The sequence below is a fragment of the Podarcis pityusensis genome (assembly GCF_964106645.2).
Source record: "Podarcis pityusensis genome assembly, chromosome: 8".
Lineage (NCBI taxonomy): Eukaryota > Metazoa > Chordata > Lepidosauria > Squamata > Lacertidae > Podarcis > Podarcis pityusensis.
Window position 1 is genome coordinate 1,842,160 of NC_138033.1, and position 21,599 is coordinate 1,863,758.

Genomic DNA, 21,599 nt, shown 5'->3' on the forward strand with positions numbered 1-21,599 from the left:
AATGAAATAAATCTTCCACTATACCAGTTTCTGCAAACACAGAGGAAGCTGTGAGATCACCTTTCGCACCTCCTGGTGGGATTTCCACTTTTCTCAGTGAAATAAACTTTCCCCCCTCCCCCAATGAAAGCAAAAACTGACCACACTGGGAACTGCCACGTTGGAACTTGAAAGTCATATATATATTAATGTATTTTAATGTATTTTTAATCTTTGTTGGAAGCCGCCCAGAGTGGCTGGGGAGACCTAGCCATATGGGAGGGTACAAATTATTATTATTATTATTATTATTATTATTATCAGAAGTATTAATTTATTTAAGCAAGCAGACACTTTCTTTCCATTCTTTTAAAATCTCTGTTTAATGCAAGCGCTCTCAAGGCAGCAATTGCCAAGGTTTGCAAACCTGAATGTTACATGACGGTGTTGCAATTAATAGGGCACCTGCCGCCACCCCTTTAAACTCCGGTTTGCAGTGATCACATGCTTAGGATACGCCACCTAGAGGCGCAACTTGCGAGCTCCAAAGTGGAGCCATTTCCTCCTTGCAGCTGTTTAAAGTCCTGTGTTTACGTTTCAAAACCGTTTCACTGCATTTTGCAGAGACCGCTGTGAGCCCACGCAAGGCATCGACATCTTTTAGCAGGTAAAACAACCTCACGCGCAACGAGGATTAGACGGCGAGCAACTGCTTCTGAATCCATATGCACGGGATCCGTATGCAAAGCGCCCTCTGGAGTAACTGGGGCGTGCAAAATTTTGCACGTGCAAAATAAAACAAATAAATAAACCAAAGGCACCTGGCTTAACCTGAGAAACCAAGTAGATTCCCCCCCCCCGGGGTGAGGATGGTGAATTTCCCTTCCAAATCTGCAGCACAAATCTTAATCCTGCTTTTTACTCCCTCCCAAGTTATTAAAAGACACCCATTCCTCGGGCTGCGATCCTTAAAGGAGTTGCAATGGATCCCCAAGCGGGGTGGGAGGAGCCTGTGAGATCTCCCTCCTTTTCTTTTACCACTGTATTAATTAACATCATTTTTAAATACATTAGTGGCCATGTGATCATTTTAGCTTATACATTTTATTGTTTAATGTCTTAATTTGTATATTAAGGTACTTTTATAGCTCTGTTTAGAGTAGGTAAAGTCTTGATAACATACATGTTTTTGTATTAATCCAGTATATTTTCTTTTAATTTTTGAATGATTCTGTGTGCATTGCGGCAGCCTTTGGCTGCGTGCAATAAAACTGACTGGCTTTTCTTTTACCGGATTGGTCGCCGTTGCAGATTTCTTCCTCGCCCCCCCCCCCCCTAGCTTCAAAGTGGATCCTCACTCAAACACGTGGAGAAGCAGCTGGGTTTTAATTTATTTGCAACCTGGTAGGGGAAATTGGAGGCGGGGTTCCTAGATGGTGGGAGAGCAATAAAAAATAAATAAACCACTCAAATAAATATATAAAATAAATAAGCCACTCAAAGCGTGGTCTTCCCTTGCAACGTGGGGTGCGAGGAACCCCCCCATGGTATTGCAAACCCTCTTGCCCCCCCACCTCTTTTCCCTGTTGCATGCATTTTGCACCCTCGCCCATTTAACTTTCTGTGTTTGCAAGTAGGTTCCCCCCTCACAAAAAAATTGCACCCCTACTTTTAACCCCAAGGGGTGCATTGAACCTGCGCCACCTCCCCCTCTTAATTTGCAGCAGGCGCCCCTTTGCGCCTCTTCTCCCTGTTGCATCCATTTTGCACCCTCGCCCATTTAGCTTTCTAGCTAGCTGTGTTTGCAAGCAGGTCCCCCCCAAATAACACCCCCCCCAAAATGCAACCCTCCTTTGCACCCTAAGGGGTGCATTGAACCTGCTTCATCCCCCCCTTAATTTGCAGCAGGCGCCCCTTTGCACCCTCCCACCTGTTAGCACCAAGGCAATTTTTTTGTGATTGCCTTCAGTGCCCCCCTTTTTCTTCCATGCACCCCATTTTTCTGCAACCCCCCCAAACTGCCAGAGTTAATGCTTTCCTTCCTTGCACATTTCCTGCTTTTCATAGGATACCCCCCTCCACTTCATTCCCCCCCCAGCTGGCTTTGGGACCCTCCAAAGCCCCATCTCCTCCTCTGCGCCTCCCCAATTAATTCGAATTAACGGGGGAGGCAAGAAAGGGGCTTATGTGGAAACACCTTTTTGGGGGGGCTGCGGAGGCTGCATTTTAAATGGCATTTTAACCTGTATTTTAAATTGGCCCCCCCTTATGTTTTTACTGTGATTTTATTGGTGTTAGCCCCCTGGCCGGGGAGGGCGGGGTATAAATAAAATTTATTATTATTATTATTATGGTATAGGCGGGGTGGGTCTCCTTCACGTTTCAGGGAGGGAGATTTGGGTGGGACATTCAATCTTTTGGGAGAGCGATTTTTGATTTATTGGGGGGGTTATTGAGCTTTGGGGCAAAGGGGCTAAATTATTGGGTTAAATTATTGGGGGGCCCTTATGTGGAGGTTTTTCAGGGGGTATCTCCTGTGAGGGGGCAGTGAGAAGGAATGTGGGGCTTTTTTGGGGGGGGGAGAAATACTAAAAGTGAGCCCCCCTTCTCCATGAAATCCTCCTCACTGAGGCCAATTTGGGGCCATTTTTCTAGAGGGGATTCCCTCCAGGTTTCTTTTTTGGGGGGGAGGCCATGTTTTTTTTTTGGGGTCCTCCTCAGAGCTTTGGGGAAACTGAGGGGCGACTTGGCGTGAGCTGAGGCCATTTTGCGAGCGGAAAAAGCTCTGGGAGGGGGGAATAGCGGCCATTGCGGCGTTTGGTTTATTCTGTTTTAACAAAATTTAAGCCGCTTGAATCTTAAGCGGCTTCCCGTCTATTAAGACGCCGCCATGTATAAGTATTTTTGGGGACTCCAATTTAAGAAAATGGGGGGGGGGGGGAGATGGCTCCGAGTATAAGATGCGCCACGATTTTGAACATTATTTAGAGTGAAAAAACCTAGTCTTATACACGGAAAAAAAACGGTGATTTGTGGATGAACCGTTTGATCGGTTGGCCGGGCAACAGATTTTGAATTTGAATACAGGGGCCACAGTTTTTGGTTTAGCGCCTCGGGCGCCATCTTGGAAGAGGCCTTTTCTCCCTGTTTGGGACCAAAGTGGGGAAGAAGAAGGCGGCCTCTCCTGAGGGACAAGGCGGGTGTGCTATCGTCCCCTGAAAATGAAGCTTTTTTAGAAAAAAAAAGCACACAAAAGATTGATCTATAGTGCTTTTCACATGTACCAGTTTAGACAGATTTAATCATTTTGTTCATGACGACTTAATTGCAAAACAGAAACAAAACAGGACCCCGTCAAAATGGTTCACGGCCGGTTAAATAACGGTCTAAAACTCATGTTTCCTTAATCTGGTAGTCTCTAAAAAAACAATCCATTTCCATTTAAATAAATAATAAATTTTTATTTTTACCCCGCCCTTCCCGGTTCAGAAAACCGGGCTCAGGGTGGCTAACAACAAATTTAAAACAATTGATGCAACAAAAAAAACAGCATAAAATACAGCATAAAACATGAATAGCGATAAATTCAGAATTCAAAAATCAATTTAGGGAGGGGGAAATCCAGACCCTTAAAAATCTCCCCATCAAGTTCCACATAACCATTGAGGGATGGCAGACTGTCATCCGCCACAAAAAACACGGCCTTTTCTGTGGTGGCCCCTGGCCTTGAGGAATCCCTTCCCAAGGGAAGCCTGCCAGAGCCATACCTTTCTCCCTTGGCCAAGGGCTAGTTGTTCAAGCCTTCCTATTTTACCAAGACTTGTTGGAAAGGCTTTTCTTCTGGTTTGGCTTTTCATAAATCTCTGCTGATGCAATTAACACCAGTAATTATCTTGTTTGTTTTTTTTAATCATTTTTATTGATTTTCCAATAAAAACATCCAATTAAATATCCAATCATAATACTCCAATTAGAAAAATAAAAAACTAAAATAAAAAAGATCAAATTATAGTCCAAATTGTATTTATTAATTTCTTGGGGCTCCCCACGGTCTGGATCTCTGGAGCAGATCTCCATATCTTAGTCCTGCTTCCCCTCGCAATTATCTTGTTTTCATACCCAAGCTTCGTCTTACACCTTCTACCCTCACAAGATCACAGGTTTGCGAAGGGCATCCAGACAGACCCCCCCCCAACTTAAAAGCGCGCGCGCGCTCTCTCTCTCTCTCTATATATATAGTAGTTTCCTCAAAGCAGTTCACAGAAAATACACAAATATAATGATAGCACAATATTATCTCGAGGCAGATGGTTTTCAACAATGCAGGAACCTTGGTACATAACAAAACTTACATTGCCCCTGCAACTGATACAAAACTTAGACATTCAAGCAAAAAGGTTGTAATTGTAAATACCCCTTCTTTTAATTTTTTTTAAAAAATGTTAAATTTTAAGTTTAAATTTTAAGTTTTAAATTTTTATCTGTTTCCCTTCTTCCCAGAAAAATGTCGGACAAAGAAGAGGCGGCAGGAGAGGGTTGCCAGAAAATAAAGGCTGCAGCGTCTCTGCAGAAAGATCGGATCCAGTCTCCTTGGAGGGAAGGACAACTGCAAACCATTGAGGAGCCTCTTCTTTCTCCAGAGCTCTCTGGATCCACTAGCGGTGCCACACAAGGAAAGGGTAGATGCGGAAGAGGGTGGACTGGGCTTGAAAGGAGAATTAATAACGCCGTGGTTGCAGCATTGTTGTGGTAAAGGTAAAGGACCCCTGGACCGTATGGGGTTGCGGCGCTCATCACGCTTTCAGGCCAAGGGAGCCGGCATTTGTCCACAGACAGCTTTCCAGGTCATGTGGCCAGCAGGACTAATAATAATAATAATAATAATAATAATAATAATAATTTATTATTTATACCCCGCCCATCTGGCTGGGTTTCCCCAGCCACTCTGGGTAGCTTCCAACAGAAGACTAAAATAGAATAACCTATTAAACATTAAAAGCTTCCCTAAAGAGGGCTGCCTTCAGATGTCTTCTAAAAGTCTGGTAGTTATTTTTCTCTTTGACATCTGCTGGGAGGGCGTTCCACAGGGTGGGTGCCACCACTGAGAAGGCCCTCTGCCTGGTTCCATGTAACATGGCTTTTCACAGTGAGGGAACCGCCAGAAGGCCCTCAGCACTGGACCTCAGTGTCTGGGCTGAATGATGGGGGTGGAGACGCTCCTTCAGATATACTGGACCGAGGCCATTTAGGACTTTAAAGGTCAGCACCAACACTTCGAATTGTGCTCTGAAATGTCCTGGGAGCCAATGTAGGTCTTTCAGGACCTGTGTTATATGGTCTCGGCGGCCGCTCCCAGTCACCAGTCTAGCTGCTGCATTCTGGATTAGTTGTAGTTTCCGAGTCACCTTCAAAGGTAGCTCCACATAGAGCACATTGCAGTAGTCCAAGTGAGAGATAACTAGAGCATGCACCACTCTGGCCAGACAGTCCACGGGCAGGGAGGGTCTCATCCTGCGTACCAGATGGAGCTGATAAACAGCTGCCCTGGACACAGAATGGACCTGTGCCTTCATGGACAGCTGTGAGTCCAGAATGACTCCCAGGCTGCGCACCTGGTCCTTCAGGGGCACAGTTGCCCCATTCTGGACCAGGGAGTCCTCCACACCCGCCCACCTGCTGTCTCCCAAAGACAGTACTTCTGTCTTGTCAGGATTCAACCTCAATCTGTTAGCCGCCATCCATCCTCCAACCGCCTCCAGGCACTCACACAGGACCTTCACCACCTTCACTGGTTCTGATTTGAAAGAGACTAAACCGCTACTGGCGCACGGAGGACTGTGACGTGTGCCAGAGTGCCCGGAAAAGCCGTTTACCTTCCAACCAGAGTGGTACCTATTTATCTACTTGCACTGGCGTGCTTTCGAACTGCTAGGTTGGCGGGAGCAGGGACCGAGCAATGGGAGCTCACTCTGTTGCGGGGATTCGAACCGCCGACCTTCTGATCAGCAAGCTCAAGAGGCTCAGTGGTTTAGACCACAGCGCCACCCACGTCCGCTCTGGCACTCGTCACGGCCCTCCGTGCGCCAGTAGTGGTTTAGTTATGCTGGCCACATGACCCGGAAAACTGTGGACAAATGCCGGCTCCCTTGGCCTGAAAGCGAGATGAGTGCTGCAAACCCAGAGTCGCCTTTGACTGGACTTACCTTTTTACCATTTCACTAAGAGGGCAAGGGAATCTGCCAGGTTAAACCTGCCAAATGTTGTAGCATTCATGTCCTGCTTGTGGACTTCGTTAGGGACATCTGGTTGGCCGCCATGGAAACAGGATGCTGGACTATATGGGTCTTTGGTCTCATCCAGCTTCAGGGCTCTGATGCTCTTAACACTAGCAATTTGACCTCTTTGGCGGTGCCTTTTCCTGCAAAATCCAGTCTTCGTAGGGATCCAAAGGCTTAATTTATTCCAACATCCACTTCATTGCCCTATTATTTTATTTATTTATATTAAATTTAGATCCCACCCATCCCCCCAAGCTTAAGCTGTAATGCGTATGCTAAAAGTTGCCACAGGATTCTTTTTGTGCTTGAGCCGTGTCAGCTCAAAGGGCAGATTCTTACAATATATGATGAATAGTGCAGAAAGTGATTCCTAGAAAAGTCTATGTATCTCAAGAGTTTGAAAATAAGTAGCAGACCTGCAGCAGCTATACATTTTCGTTTGTACAGTGGTACCTCAGGTTACATTTGCTTCAGGTAACAGACTCCACTAACCCAGAAATAATACCTTGGGTTAAGAACTTTGCTTCAGGATGAGAACAGAAATCGCATGGCGGCGGTGCAGCGGAAGCGAGAGGCCCCATTAGCTAAAGTGGTGCTTCAGGTTAAGAACAGTTTCAGGTTAAGAACGGACCTCCGGAACGAATTAAGTTCTTAACCAGAGGTACCACTGTAATCACAATTCTAACCATACAATCCATTTATTTTGTCAAGCTTTCTGTATGTGAAATGCTTCTTAATAAATATTTTACAAAGCACTGGAGGTGAATGTCTGATAAAAGGTAACTGGATGTGCACACTTCTCAACTCTGCAATGGAAAAAAATGAGAATTTGTTAAACTTAGTTACAGGTAGGTAGCCATGTTGGTCTGCCGTAGTCGAAACAAAATAAAAAAAATCCTTCCAGTAGCACCTTAGAGACCAACTACCGTAAGTTTGTTATTGGTATGAGTTTTGTGCATGCACATGAAAGCTCATACCAATAACAAACTTAGTTGGTCTCTAAGGTGCTACTGGAAGGAATTATTTTATTTTGTTTTGTTAAACTTAGTAAAGGTTAAAAGCACATTCTTCCATACAGGAGGTATGGGTGACCTCACAAAGCAGTCTGGGTCTTGTAACCATCACCCACCCCAACTGTTTCTACCTTAAGTAGGTCTTTTTGCCCTGCCTTGTGGTAAGATTTATATCAGTTGTGGATTAATGTAAATAAAACTGCATGATTGCTGCTGGTCTACCCCTTTGTTTTCCTCCTCTTCATGCGTAGACATTGGGAGCTGGAAGGTCAGTATATTTTGTGGGTGTTGAGGGTAACAGGGAGGTTCCTGCTTTCCTTTCTGCCCCTCTCTTGTGTTTTGTTTCTCTGCTTTGCACCCCTCCTCACTTCCCCACTGATATTCTTTCTGCAGCACACCTTCTGCCCTCGGCTTCTTTTAAGGAGCCGCTCCTGGATGGATGGGATCAACCAATCGATGATGTTTCGGATGCACAACTGGAGAAGCAAAATGAAAGTATGTCTTGTGTGTCACACCCACACCATATATTGAAAGCAGGCATAGGCAAACTCAGCCCTCCAGATTTTTTGGGACTACAACTCCCATCATCGCTAGCTGGCAGGACTAGTGGTCAGGGATGATGGGAACTGTAGTCTCAAAACATCTGGAGGGCCGAGTTTGCCTATGCCTGATTTAAAGCATGTGGATTTAAAAATCCTCCGAACAGACGGCAGTGTGTTCCTCACAGAGCCACAGTTCCCAGCATACTTCTCGGCAAGCAGTGTACTTTGAATGTACAGTTTCTACCTAGTAAACGCTCACTCCCTTCCCATGGATACTCTGAATAGTGAAGTGGTCTAAACAGCTGGAGAGTCACCCTCCCCACCCATTCTCATAAGGACTAGGAATGAGCTATGGTTTTCTGATGGTGTGTAGCATGGTGCGTTCTCTGGCTCTGCGACTACCAGAGGAAGGTGCTCTGCACATGTTCAGAGCTGCTCTTGTTGCCTTGTATGTCCCAATGCACTGAGAGGCGTTTCTGAAGTTGAGTGCTGTCTCTCCAAACTGGTGGAGGCTGAACATTTCCTTTCCAATCCTAAATTGTGAGGGTGGGTTCACACACAAACGTAGAAAGGAGGTTATGATGGGAATGGCACAATGTACTGTACCGCAAATTGTAACAGGCAGATTTAATACAAGGTGGCTGTCTCTCAGTACATCTCTTCACCTCAGTTGTCTTTTGTGTCTTGTAGGCTTGCCTGTTCTCCCAGTTTCTTCTGTAAAACCTCGGCCTGCTGGTAAGAATAACATTCTTCAAAAACATGGCTTTCCTTTAACATTAATTCCTTGTCCTATATCCATAACTTTCATGTGTTGTTCATAGCAAATGTTGAATGCATTTATTCCTTTTAATAGTCTTCCTGCTTTTTTTTTTTTTTTAAATAAATTTTTATTAATTTTCCAAACACAAAATAAAAAAAACAAACAATACACAATACACCAACATACAAACATATAAACATGTATAATTTCATAGCCATTTTTTCATAAACCTTACTTTCCGGACTTCCCCATACCTCCCCTTTTCTGCATCCTTGTTTTATATTTCTTCAGCAACTCCTCAACTAAATATTCAATTCAATTTCTTTTAAGTTCTTCTAATATTGTTAATTACAGCTGCAATTCTCTGTTTCCCAACCCCTTGACATTTTAACATTCCTGAATTTTACAACAAGTTCTAAGATAAACTTTGAATTTCTTCCAATCTTCTTCCACTGTCTCTCTCCCCTGGTCACGGATTCTGCCAGTCAACTCCGCCAGTCCCATGTAGTCGATCACCTTCGTCTGCCATTCTTCCAGTGTGGGTAGTTGTTGTGTCTTCCAATACTTTGCTAGAAGAATCCTTGCTGCTGTGGTCGCATACATAAAAAACGTCCTGTCCTTCCTTCTCACCAATTGGCCGACGATGCCCAGGAGAAAAGCCTCAGGTTTTTTAGGGAAGGTCCATTTAAGAACCTTCTTAATTTCATTATAGATCATTTCCCAAAAAGCTTTTATCCTCGGACAGGTCCACCAAAGGTGATAAAAAGTACCTTCAGACTCATTACATTTCCAACATTTGTTATTGGGCAAATGATAAATTTTTGCAAGCTTGACTGGGGTCATGTACCACCTATACATCATTTTCATAATGTTTTCTCTTAAGGCATTACATGCCGTAAATTTAATACCGGTGGTCCACAACTGTTCCCAGTCAGCAAACATAATGTTATGACCAATATCTTGTGCCCATTTTATCATAGCTGATTTCACTGTTTCGTCCTGTGTGTTCCATTTCAACAGCAGATTATACATTCTCGACAGATTCTTAGTATTGGGTTCTAACAGTTCTGTTTCTAATTTTGACCTCTCCATCTGGAAACCTATTTTCCTGTCCTGTTTAAATGTCTCGTTTATCTGAAGATAGTGCAACCAATCTCGCACTTTGGACTTTAATTTCTCATAACTCTGTAATTTAACTTTTTCCCCATCTTGTTCTAAAATTTCACAATATTTTGGCCATTTAGACTCCATATTAAGTTTTTTCACCTCTTTAGCTTCCATTGGTGACAACCACCTGGGAGTTTTACTTTCCAATAAATCTTTATACCGCATCCAAACATTATATAATGCTTTCCTAACAATATGGTTTTTGAAACCTTTATGCAGTTTTACCTTATCATACCATATGTATGCATGCCAACCAAATCTGTTGTCAAACCCTTCTAGATCCAAAATGTCTGTATTCTCAAGAAGTAGCCAATGTTTCAACCAGCAGAAAGCCGCCGATTCATAGTAGAGTCTTAAGTCCAGCAGGGCAAACCCCCCTCTATCTTTTGCATCAGTTAGAATCTTAAATTTTATTCTGGGCTTTTTGCCCTGCCAGACAAATTTAGATATATCTTTCTGCCACTTCTTGAAACAGTCCATCTTGTCCAAAATCTGCAATGTCTGAAATAAAAACAACATTCTAGGCAATACATTCATCTTGATAACAGCAATTCGACCTAACAAAGAAAGTTTCAATCTTGACCATATTTCTAGATCTTTCTTTACCTCTGTCCAACATTTGTCATAATTGTCCTTAAATAAATTCACATTCTTAGATGTTAAGTTTACCCCCAGGTACTTTACTTTTTTCGTTATCACTAAACCTGTTTCATTCTGAAACTTCTCTTTTTCAGCCAATGTTAAATTTTTGTCCAACACTTTCGTTTTCTGTTTGTTCAGTTTAAATCCTGCTACTTGACCAAATATCTCAATTAGTTCTAATACTCTTTTAGTACTAGTATCTGGCTGTTGCAAAGTCAGTACTAGGTCATCTGCAAATGCCCTTAACTTGTAATGTCTAGCTCCGACTTGTACTCCTTTAACCAACTGGTCTCCTCTAATCATGTTTAACAAAACCTCCAGGACTAATATAAAAAGTAAAGGGGATATTGGGCACCCCTGTCGTGTACCTTTTTCTATAGATATTTCTTCCGTAACCACATTGTTTACAATTAACTTTGCTTTTTGTTTAGAATATATTGCACCTATACCGTTTTCAAACCCTTGACCTACCCCCATCCCTTGGAGATTCTTCTTCATAAAGCTCCAACCAATATTGTCAAAGGCTTTCTCCGCGTCCACAAAAATTAAAACAGCCTTCCTATTGATGTCCACTTCTAACAGTTCCAAAATGTCTATAATGTTCCTCACATTGTCCGGCATATGTCTCCCTGGAAGAAAGCCAGTTTGGTCCTTATGAATCTCCCCTACCAACACTCTCTTCAGTCTTTTTGCCATAATGTCTGCAAAAATTTTGTAATCCACATTGAGTAATGATATAGGGCGGTAGTTTTTAACCTGGTTCTTTTCAGTCTCAGTTTTCGGTATAAGTGAAATAAAGGCTTCTTTCCACGACTCCGGTGCCTTTTTCCCCTCCAAAATTTCATTAATAGTCTTCCTGCTTTTTAAGATGCAAGTGACAAACTGCCTGTGGCCTTTTGCCTTACCTGCACTTGGTACGGGGTTCTGCACAAGGGCGACTAGGGCTGGGAAAGACGCCTTCCAGAGATCTTTGAAAGCCCCTGGCAATCAGTGCCAAGGGAAGGGGAACCTTTTTCAGCCTGAGGCTTGCATAATTTGCCTGCCCATGCTGAAAACTGCCGTCTGTCTCCAGCCCTGTGAGGAGGGAACAGTCAGCAAGTGTCCACTCTCTTTTCATGAGGTCTCTGGCATTTGAAAAATGGTACTGGGGCTGAGCCCCCCCCCCATGACATTAGATCTCGTCACGTTTGCAGAATAAGCAGAGTTGTCCAAAGAGTTACCCCAAGGAAAAGAACCTGCCCCCTTTCTCTCCACCAGAAATCGAAGTTTCCCACACACAACGCTGTGCCGCTATTACCAGTGATATTTGTGAAATGCTGATTGGAGAAGACGTGCAGTACCAAGGCTGCATGAGCAGTGTGGCAGCATTCATACTGGAGAGAGGTGAGCCACTTGCGGCCTGTCTTCTTTGTGTTGTTGCTGTTTTTTGGGTGGGGGTGGGATCCTACCTGGATTTTAGGCATGATGGCTATAATGACTCTCGAGGAGGAAGGGCAGAATACCGCTGAGTGTCAGCTGCTGAGGAGCAACAAAAACTTCATGGCTTGCTGGATTGCTTTCTGGGGGCAGCTGGTTGGCCACGATGGGAAATGAGATGCTGGTCTGGAGCAGGAATTGCCAAACTTTTTTGGTCCACTGTTCCTCTGGTTCCATAATGTATCTCCAGTGCCCCTTCTCGCTGCGACAGCAAGGTAAACAGCGTTTCTGTGTGCTCTGGTTTCCACCATGGTGTTCTGTTGTGCCAGAAGGAGTTTAATAAAAATAATAAAAATAAAATTTTATTTATATCCCACCCTCCCCAGCTGAAGCCGGGCTCGATTGGGAGCCGCCCAGAGTGGCTGGGGAAACTCAGCCAGATGGGCGGGGTATAAATAATAAATTATTATTATTATTATTATTATTATTATCAGAGCTTAGTCCTGCTGGCCACATGACACAGAAAGCTGTATGCGGACAAACACCGGCCCCCTCGGCCTGAAGGCGAGATGAGTGCCGCAACCCCATAGTCGCCTTTGACTGGACTTAACCATCCAGGGGTCCTTTACCTTAGGGACACGGGTAGCGCTGTGGTCTAAACCACTGAGCCTCTTGGGCTTGCTGATCAGAAGGTTGACGGTTCAAATCCCCGCAATGGGGTGAGCTCCCGTTGCTCTGTCCCTGCTCCTGCCAACCTAGCAGTTCGAAAGCACGCCAGTACAAGTAGATAAATAGGTACTGCTGCAGCAGGGAGGTAAACGGTGTTTCTGTGCGCTCTGGCACTTGTCACGGTGTTCCGTTGCGCCAGAAGCAGTTTAGTCCTGCTGGCCACATGATCTGGAAAGCTGTCTGTGGACAAACGCCAGCTCCCTTGGCCTGAAAGCGAGATGAGCACCGCACCCCATAGTCGCCTTTGACTGGACTTAACCGTCCAGGGGTCCTTTACCTTTACCTTTACCATATTAAAAACATTATTCGGAATAGCAATTTCCAAGACCCACTGGGGAATATAATAACACAATAAAATTCAAAACAGTAACAATTGATTGCATATTTATTCAAAATCGAGTTATAACTGTTTAATTAGTTAATAAAATGGATGAGCTTGATCCATTGATACCAGCTTTTCAAAGACTGACAATCTTCGATGTGCAATTAGGATAATTTTATAAAATAAAATTGATAGTAAGTGAAATAACATGGAGAAAGTAAAGTCTAAGCACGTATTTAAGGAATTTAATTCGGGAACGCAAGGGGAAGATAAGCCTTGTAAAATTGAATCACAAATGTATACTATACACAAAGCAAATATGAATAATTGTTTATTTTTTATTTCTCGTTTTGCTTATAAGATCTATTGTACATTTTTGTTACAAAGTTTTCAACCAGTAAAGCATATTAAAAAACAACAACAAAGACTGATAATCATTTGTGCTTTCAGTGCCCCCTTTTACCCTTTGCCTCTTAGTGCCCTCCTGGGTAATCCCACCGGTACAGCGCACTTTGGGAGCCACTGGTCTGGATGGATCCTTTCTCTGATCCATCAGAGTTCTTCTTACATTCTTCAGAGGAAGGAAATGCAAAGTAGTTCCAAAGGTGGGAGGGATGGAAACTCCATCTAGTTGGGGTCCTTTACCAGCTCCAAGCAATAGGTTGCAGCAGTTTTGGCTAGTTTTGGCCTGTTCCCCACTCAGCAGAGCAGTCAGCATAAGGTTTAATTTGGCCCAAATGTTTGCTAGGCAAGGGGCTGTTCCTGAATGGTTGTTGCCTCCCTGGAAATTCCCTCCCTGTTTTGAGCCAGCCTTTGAAGTCGCAATTAACATTTTGACACTTCCTTTCCTGTCCCTTCAGAGGTTGCCAACAGCCCGAGCTCCTACAAGGAGACCTACGAGCTGGTTGCCCTGGGAACGGGAGATGTATGCTATGAGGGCTGGATGGAGTTCAAAGGCAGGAGAATCCATGATATGCATGGGCTAGTGGTTGCCCGCAGAGCGCTTCTGAGGTAAGGCACCCCTTCTTCCCAGCGCTGATGTGCAGTGCTGGTTTTATTGGCCAGGTTAAAGAAGAGCAATTTAGGAGGGAAGCAACAGGTTGAAGGCAGGATGAGATTTTACAAGTGAATCAATTTTGCCTTCTGACCAAACTGCGGGAGGCAGTGGAAGACAGAAGTGCCTGGCATGCTCTGGTCCATGGGGTCACGAAGAGTCGGACACGACTAAACGACTAAACAACAACAACAATTTTGCCTGGAAATCACAAGAGGTTCTTATTTCTAATCCCAGATGTTGGGGACTGGTTGGGATAACCTAATGATCAGGGAAACTCACTTGGTATCTGCTCAGAGGTATTCTTCTCTAACGCTGCCTTGCATGTTCTAGAGACGAACCCTCTTATCACTAGAAAGCCCATGACTGGAGTTGGTAGCTAGCTATAGCCCCCACACTGAGAAAGGGAGTTCTTCAAACAGAGGAGCAGAGGAGTTTGGCAACAAGACTGAGGAGCAATGGGGTTTCTTCAGGCATTGCCCAGTTACTTTGGTTGGTGTCGTGTTTCAAAGATACATGTCTCAGTTACATGGATTGGGGAGAAAATCAATTTTTGTTTACACTTTAATGAGAAGCTGCTGAATTCACAGTTCACTATCCAGTGTGCAAACTGAAACATAGCTCTCTTTCAAAATCTGGAATTTTATGGTTTTAGTTTTTTTATTAATCAAAACAAACTCTTTTAACAATCAACTGATATGTGAAACAATGATTACAGAGGGTAAAGTAGGCAAACTACAATCTCTTATATTGATATACATGGAAGCGGGTGGGAAGAAGAAGAAGAAAAAGACGAAACAGAAGAGAAGGGAGTACCTGGAGATGGGTGGCAGGAGATTGCCCTGCGGTCTGATTGAAGGCCCGAAGACACAACAGCCTTTACAAGCTACAACATTTGGTATTCCCAGGTACTTATACAAGCAGCTACTGATGTTCTGCTGCCAAGACCCCACCGCCCTTGAGAAGTGCATCTTCCACCTGGCAGAGGACGGGGTGCACCTGACTCTGAAACCAAATTACTTTCTGCATCTCTACCTGAGTCGGAGGCCCAAAGGAGCTTCAGAGAACACCCGGTGAGTGTTTGCCTGTGGCTCAGAGCAGGATACAGAGCAGGCGAGAGGAGAGAGAGATCATGCAGGTCAGATGGGCTGTTTGGTCTTTGTGGTGGGGATCTCGGTGGCAAGTGGCGGCTGGTCCCTTAGGGCAAATGAGGCACTATCCTGCCAACCTCCACCTGCCCTCAGCCAGCCCCCGCCACACCTGCCTTCTTACTTGTAACCGTTCTGGGGACTGGCACTTCCTTTTAGCTTCCTCCTCTTGTCTTAGCATTGCCCTTGCAGAAGGTGGAAGGGAGGGGGATGGAACTAGAAGGAGCTGGTTCTGCCTGTTGTTCATTATGGCTCCACTTAGCAGTTGGCCTCCTTGCCCTCTGGCCTCCTGGCCCCAAAGGGCCATTTGGGAGAAAGCTAAGAAACCCAGGAGAAGGGTTTTGATCCCCACTCAGGCTGCAGGAAGACGATAGATTGTAGGAGAACTGCAAGTGCTTTGAGAGAGGCATTTGCAATTTGTAAGTTGCTCACTATTTACTTCTGGCCCACTCTTGTATTTGGTCAGACAGGTTTTTGAAGCAAGCCCCCAAAACCTGTAAAAGCTATTTATCCTCCCTTTCTATGATTTTTTGACAATTGACAAAATAGCTGCTCAGCAGCCAAGCTTGCATCAGGCGAAGTTTTGTCTATCTTTGCATTTCCTCTAATCCAAGAGGCTGCTTTTGGCATTAACAACAAAAGAATAATACTTTTAATTTATTATATTCTGCCTTATTTCCATCGTAGCTTTCCAGGTCACATGCAGGGTTCCCTGGTGGTCTCTGTATCCAGTTGCTGGCAGGGTGCAGACCTGCTTAGCGTCAGCGCAGTGTCAGCACCCTGTATCTTCAGACCACCCCCTGGGATCTTCCAGTCCCAGTTCCTGTACCTGAATCCTCCCCATACTTCCCTCTCTGAGTTGATAGAATTTCCCCTTCCCCTCCTGTGGCCTGCAGGATTGTGTCTCCGCAGCCGAATCCATCCGTTGGGCTCCACATCAGCATTAAAGGGGTCCTCAGGCCCATCTCGTACTGCCGCCCCAGCGCGCTGTCTGCCTATGTCTACTGTGTCTCCAGCAGCGACAAGCTGACCCGCTGGAGTGCCTTGGGAGTGCAGGGAGCCCTTCTCAGCCACATCATCCACCCTGTGTACATCACCAGCATTGTCCTAGGTGACGTATGTTTTTGTTACTACAGAACCCGCATAAAGAGCCCATGAACTGTATTGGCAGCATCCAAACTGCAGAAATGTTTCCATTCCATGCTTGTACATCCCAGGACACTGGGCTTTCCTTGCCTTGAGGCACTAAATGAACAAAAATCCTTTTAGGTTTTTTTTTTTTTTAAAAGGTAAAGGACCCCTGACAGTTAAGTCCAGTTGCGAACGACTCTGGGGTTGTAGCGCTCATCTTGCTTTATAGGCAGAGGGAGCCGGCTTTTGTCAGCTCTGCAGATAGTTTTTCCAGGTCATGTGGCCAGCATGACTAAGCTGCTTCTGGTGAAAGCAGAGCAGCGCACGGAAACGCCGTTTACCTTTGACAGGCTTTCAAACTGCTAGGTGGGCAGGAGCTGGGACCGAGCAACGGGAGCTCACCCTGTCGTGGGGATTCAAACCGCCGACCTTCTGATCGGCAAGCCCAAGAGGCTCAGTGGTTTAGACCACAGCGCCACCTGCGTCCCTATTTTGAACTTTATCAGCATGCTAATACACAGGGTCCTAAGGAGCCTCTGAGGGGACCCTCTTGCAGGGGATGCACCCAAAGCCAACTCTCTGGGGATTGAAAAAAAATTAAAAGAATTGGGGGGGGGGACACTCCCTTCAGGGGTACCACCTCTCTCCATATGAACCAACCTGGACCCGGAGATCATCCTCTGAGGCCCTTCTTCATGTGCCTCCTCCACAAGGGGTCAAGAGGGTGGCAACACAAGAACAGGGCCTTTTCTGCAGTGGCTCCCATTTGTGGAATCCTCTCCCCAAGGAGATTAATCTGGTGCCTTCATTACACCCTTTTAGATGTCAGTTGAAAATGTTCCTCTTCAACCAGGCCTTCGGCTGATTGACATCAGATGCTCTTTTAAATGTCAAAATAAAAAAAATTCTTCCAGTAGCACCTTTAAGACCAACTAAGTTAGTTCTTGGTATGAGCTTTCGTGTGCAAGCACACTTCTTCAGATACACACGAAATGCTTGCACACGAAAGCTCATACCAAGAACTAACTTAGTTGGTCTTAAAGGTGCTACTGGAAGAATTTTTTTTATTTTGACTATGGCAGACCAACACGGCTACCTATCTGTAACTGAATCTTTTAAATGTGTTGTAGGAGGGGCGGATTATTGGTTTGTTTTCGTTATTTTAATTCTGTATTTTTTGCTTTTATATTGTAACTCTGTGTTGTGAACTGCTCTGAGATCTATAGATGAAGGGTGGTATACAGATTTAATAAATAAAATAGTCATAGTAATACCCCATGGCACAGTAAGTGCAGGGGCAGGTCGGGGCTCCTTAAATGGCAGCTGAGCCATTTACTGCCTTGCCCCTCTCTCTGACTGCAGCTTAAATCACATCAGTGCCTCAGTTGTCCTGGGCAGGGTTGGCAGCCCCTAGAGTCCTCTAGTGGGGTGCAGATGTGGGGCTGGCTGTGCACTAAGCTCCCAGATTACAACAACCTTGGAATTCGTTACCTTCTCCTCACAAGTAACTTGCTCTCTCTCCTAATTTCACGTTTCAGCTGATCCTTACCAAGACCATGACACCCTCCATAAGGTCATCAATGAGCGATTGAACCTAGCAGCCTCGGATAGCTTGCCAAAGCCATTTAGCCACAGACAGATATACCTTTTTAAGGGTCCCTGTGCCGCGTCCCTTGACACGCCAGCAGAGTTTCGCTCCTTGAGCTTCAACTGGTGTGGGGGAGACGAGATGCTGGAACTAGTGAACGCAGCTGTTGGGAAGGCAGTACAGGAGTGAGTTTGGGGCACTGGGGGCTTGGGTGTGGGAATGGGGTAGGCCTATGAGAGTGTGTGTGTGTGTGTGTGTGTGTGTGTGTGTGTGGAATCAGTTGTGGTTTTACTACTAATAAAAGGATCCAAACTCGACAAGCAGAATTCGGTGGCTTCTCTGTTTCTGTAAATTATGCTCTTTATGCAGGCACCCCTTGTGCTAATAAGTCACTTGGGTTGTTCAGGAGCAGGGGCAGCCAGTCAAAAGTAAAGCCCGACAATGTCTCTATGTGTTTGGGTATCTGAAAATTCACTGCATTACAGGTGGTTGAAATGGGAAACAGCTGAGGGTTAGCTACTGTTTGATGCCAAGTTTTGCTTCAGGCCTGTGTTTTGGGAGGCAGGGGGCTGAGAAAGAAAAGGTCCTCCAGCTGTTGTGAATCCAGTGCAGTTTTCCCTACCTCTAAGCTCTAAACGTTGGCAACAAAACCATAAAGAAATTCAAATCCAGTACTAAAGGCTACTTTGTCACTACTGATAGGCTAAAAATGGCTGCATGTCAGTGGAACACTATAGTTTGTTTTTTCTTAAAACGAGGACTTACTCCTCCTGCAAATAACCACATCGCATGTAGGAAGAATGTGGGTGTGGGTGTGTACACACTCAAAAAAAATGCAAGCTTGCATGGGTCATGTAGAAAAGGAAGGCATAGTGGTAATTGCTGAATTCAGATTCTGTTAATTCCACACATTTTATCAAATTTGGATTCTTGAGTCAGAACCTGATCATTCTCACTCATGTCCTTTCTTGGTACTGTGGTTGAATTGTGTGCTGGGACACACTGGCTTTTGTTGAGGTCCTGCTTCATTGTGAGGTGTTGCTGTTGATTCATGTAAAGCCCCTTGTTGATGGATCGCTCTTGCCTCTGCCAGCATGGCAAATCCATTTGACCAGTACCGCCCAAGTCGGCTCTGCAAGGCTGCCATGCTGAAATCCTTCAGGAAGGTGGCTCAGGAGATGAAGAGAGAAGACCTGATGCTGCTGCCCACATATTATGAAGCCAAGGTGAGTCTTTTCAGTTGTGTGTGATGGGTTTGGGTTCCCTAGTTTTCCTTTCATTGAGGTGGTCTGTTCTTGATGGGGTTACACATCCTCTGAAGAAGCAGGTACGTAGCTTGAGGGTACTTCTGGGTCCATTGAAGTTGCTTGAGTCTCAGGTGCAAAGTCCTTTTCATCAGCTTCGGCTGGTGGCCCAGCCGTGCACCTGTCTAGACAGGGATAGTCTAACTTTTGTTGTCTGTGCTCAGATAACTAGGTTAGATTGCTGCAACATGTTATACATAGGGCTGCCTCTGAAACTTCAGCTGCTGCAAAGTTTGGTGAACATGTTGCTCACAGAGGCAAGACAGTTTGAGCATACAATGCCAACCCTGGCCCGACTGCAGTGTCTGTCAATTAGTTTCTGGGCCCAATTCAAAGTGATGGTTTTGACTTATGAAGCCCTAAACAGCTCAAGACTGCAATACAGTACCTCAAGGACTGCCTCTCATATGAACTGACCCAGATTCTGTAATAAAACTAATAATAATAATATAATATTTATATGCCACCCATCTGACTGGGTAAGCCCAGCTACCTGAGGCCCTTTTCCATGTGTCTCAGTGAGAAGTCCAGAGGGTGGCAACATAAGAGGGGGCCTTTTATGCAGTGGCTCCCTGTTCATGGAATGCTCTCCCCAGGAGGGTTGTATTTTGTATTCTCATTTTCTATTTTATGTTGTGAATCAATCACCCAGGGATCTTTGGCTGAAGGGCAGTATATAAATTTAATAACGAGAAAAAAGATGATTAAGTAAATAAGGAGAATTTCAAGGTGGGTGTTGGTGGGCTCACAAATCTTTCTCTCGAACATCCCTTCTAGACTCCTCCTTTCTTTCCCTCAACTAGGTCAAAGCTGAGGTCTATCAGACAGCCAAGCGCCAGGTGTATGCCCAGCTGAGCTCGCAAGACTTTGGCAAGTGGCCCCAAAAGCAGTTGGTGGACATCTTCCCCAGTTAGACTGCCCTGCCGGCTAAGCTACTGCTTGCATACTGAAGACATTTCAGGCTTAAGGTGGATGGCTGGCTGGGTGGGTGTGCGCAAGGCTGGTAAATCTTCACCTAGCAAATGGAGAGCTCTAAACGTTGCTGTACTTTGGGGATGGATGGGGCTATAAATGTTTAAATACATCGTTTTGCCATGATGCCGTTTTCACAGCGGTCCTTTCCTATGATGGAATAGGAAAGTTGGGTGTGTAACTGAGGCTTAAAGTTCTGACTTGACATTTACTTAAAGTTCTACTTTTTCTTTGTACCTGCTTTGGGGCTCTGTCCAAACACAGCCACAAAGTATGGTGATTGTTATAGGGATGAGGCACAGAAAGCCCTGAGCTCTCCCACTCCCCTGACTCTCTTCTGGGATGGGTAATGAAACAGGCTTGTTTCAGCACAGACGATAGTTAAGATTAACCTCGGTTTAGGATTTGCACGTATGGTTAATCAAAAAAGGAAGTGAAAGCTTCTGATCTCTCAACCCTGCTGGAGGAAGAGAGCGGGCAGTGTGCAGCCTCCCTCTGCAGTTTATTCCTGGAATAATATACAATGGGCTATTAAACCATAGTTTATTGTTACATTTTAATTCAGTTTCTGTTTAATTCAGTGTGTTGCAGGAAGGTCAGGGTAACATGTGAAATACGCACGATTTGCGCAACCATGTGAGAAGGAGGCTGTGTGACAAACTTCTCTGTACCTTTATAAAGACTGCACATTTCCCTGATCTTTAAATATGCACACACTAATCTCAGAGAACACGTAAGCAAACATCTTCAGATTTCATTACTGTGGATTTGAAGGCTTAGCTTTGGGGATTTTTATTTATTTATTTTGCTATTTGCAATTGAAACTTTAACAGTTAAAGGCAGGATCCAGTTGAGCATCCCAGGCCAATTTTTCACTTAAACCGCAGTTTGGTTTCTGTCAGCTCCTCTCCACAATTTGTCACACTTTGGTTCTGTTTCATGGTGGAAATAAATGAGAAATTGTCACACATTCAGGTTGTACTTAATTGGGTGTCTTTTATGACAAGGGGTTTGAGAGCTGGCCGTTTTGTGTTTGTTTGGAAATGCACTTGTTTTGGCTGCTAATTTTGTAGAACAGTCTTTGCAGATATTACTACTGAAGTAAAGAATTGCAAACCTTAGAATTTTTGTGTGGCTGCTTGTACAAATTGAGGCAAAGCTGTGAACTTTACTCTAAGATAGTACCTAGCGTGTCGTGTTAACTGCATTGCCAGGCTTTCCGTACAAACTCTGAAAGCCTTGATCTAAATGAGATGTCCTGGTGCCCTTATTTCAGACACTGATGCGCTGGTTTGGGCACCATTGTGGAAAAATGGTATACAAATAATAAGATGATGATTTGGAGCTTCAGGGGCTCAGCAGTTTGTGATCTCACAAGCAAGAAATAAGCAGCAGTAGTAACAACAACAAGCACATTTATATGGTGCTTTAGAGCAGATGGTGGCTAATGTTTTTTGGCCTGATGATGAGGTCCACATTCATCCTTTGCCAGTCCCCTGGGAGCTGCCATGCCAGCAGTGGACGTGGCCAGTCCACACTCTTGGACACAGGCTC

The 21,599-nt window shown here is 44.7% G+C and overlaps 1 protein-coding gene across 1 annotated transcript in view; it reads left to right on the top strand.

Moving 5' to 3' along the window:
* The window catches only part of ADAD2 (adenosine deaminase domain containing 2), a 41,171-nt gene extending 20,002 nt beyond the window's left edge, over positions 1 to 21,169 (top strand). Inside the window, exons 11-21 of the mRNA XM_081016737.1 lie at positions 2,535 to 2,730; positions 4,480 to 4,658; positions 7,664 to 7,765; positions 8,503 to 8,547; positions 11,639 to 11,764; positions 13,709 to 13,859; positions 14,811 to 14,975; positions 15,947 to 16,161; positions 17,720 to 17,954; positions 18,863 to 18,995; positions 19,877 to 21,169. Of these exons, the coding sequence (XP_080872863.1) occupies positions 2,535 to 2,730; positions 4,480 to 4,658; positions 7,664 to 7,765; positions 8,503 to 8,547; positions 11,639 to 11,764; positions 13,709 to 13,859; positions 14,811 to 14,975; positions 15,947 to 16,161; positions 17,720 to 17,954; positions 18,863 to 18,995; positions 19,877 to 19,987 (1,658 nt within the window). The 3' untranslated portion in view covers positions 19,988 to 21,169. The remainder of the gene's footprint in view (positions 1 to 2,534; positions 2,731 to 4,479; positions 4,659 to 7,663; positions 7,766 to 8,502; positions 8,548 to 11,638; positions 11,765 to 13,708; positions 13,860 to 14,810; positions 14,976 to 15,946; positions 16,162 to 17,719; positions 17,955 to 18,862; positions 18,996 to 19,876) is intronic.
* Positions 21,170 to 21,599: the final 430 nt, after the last annotated feature.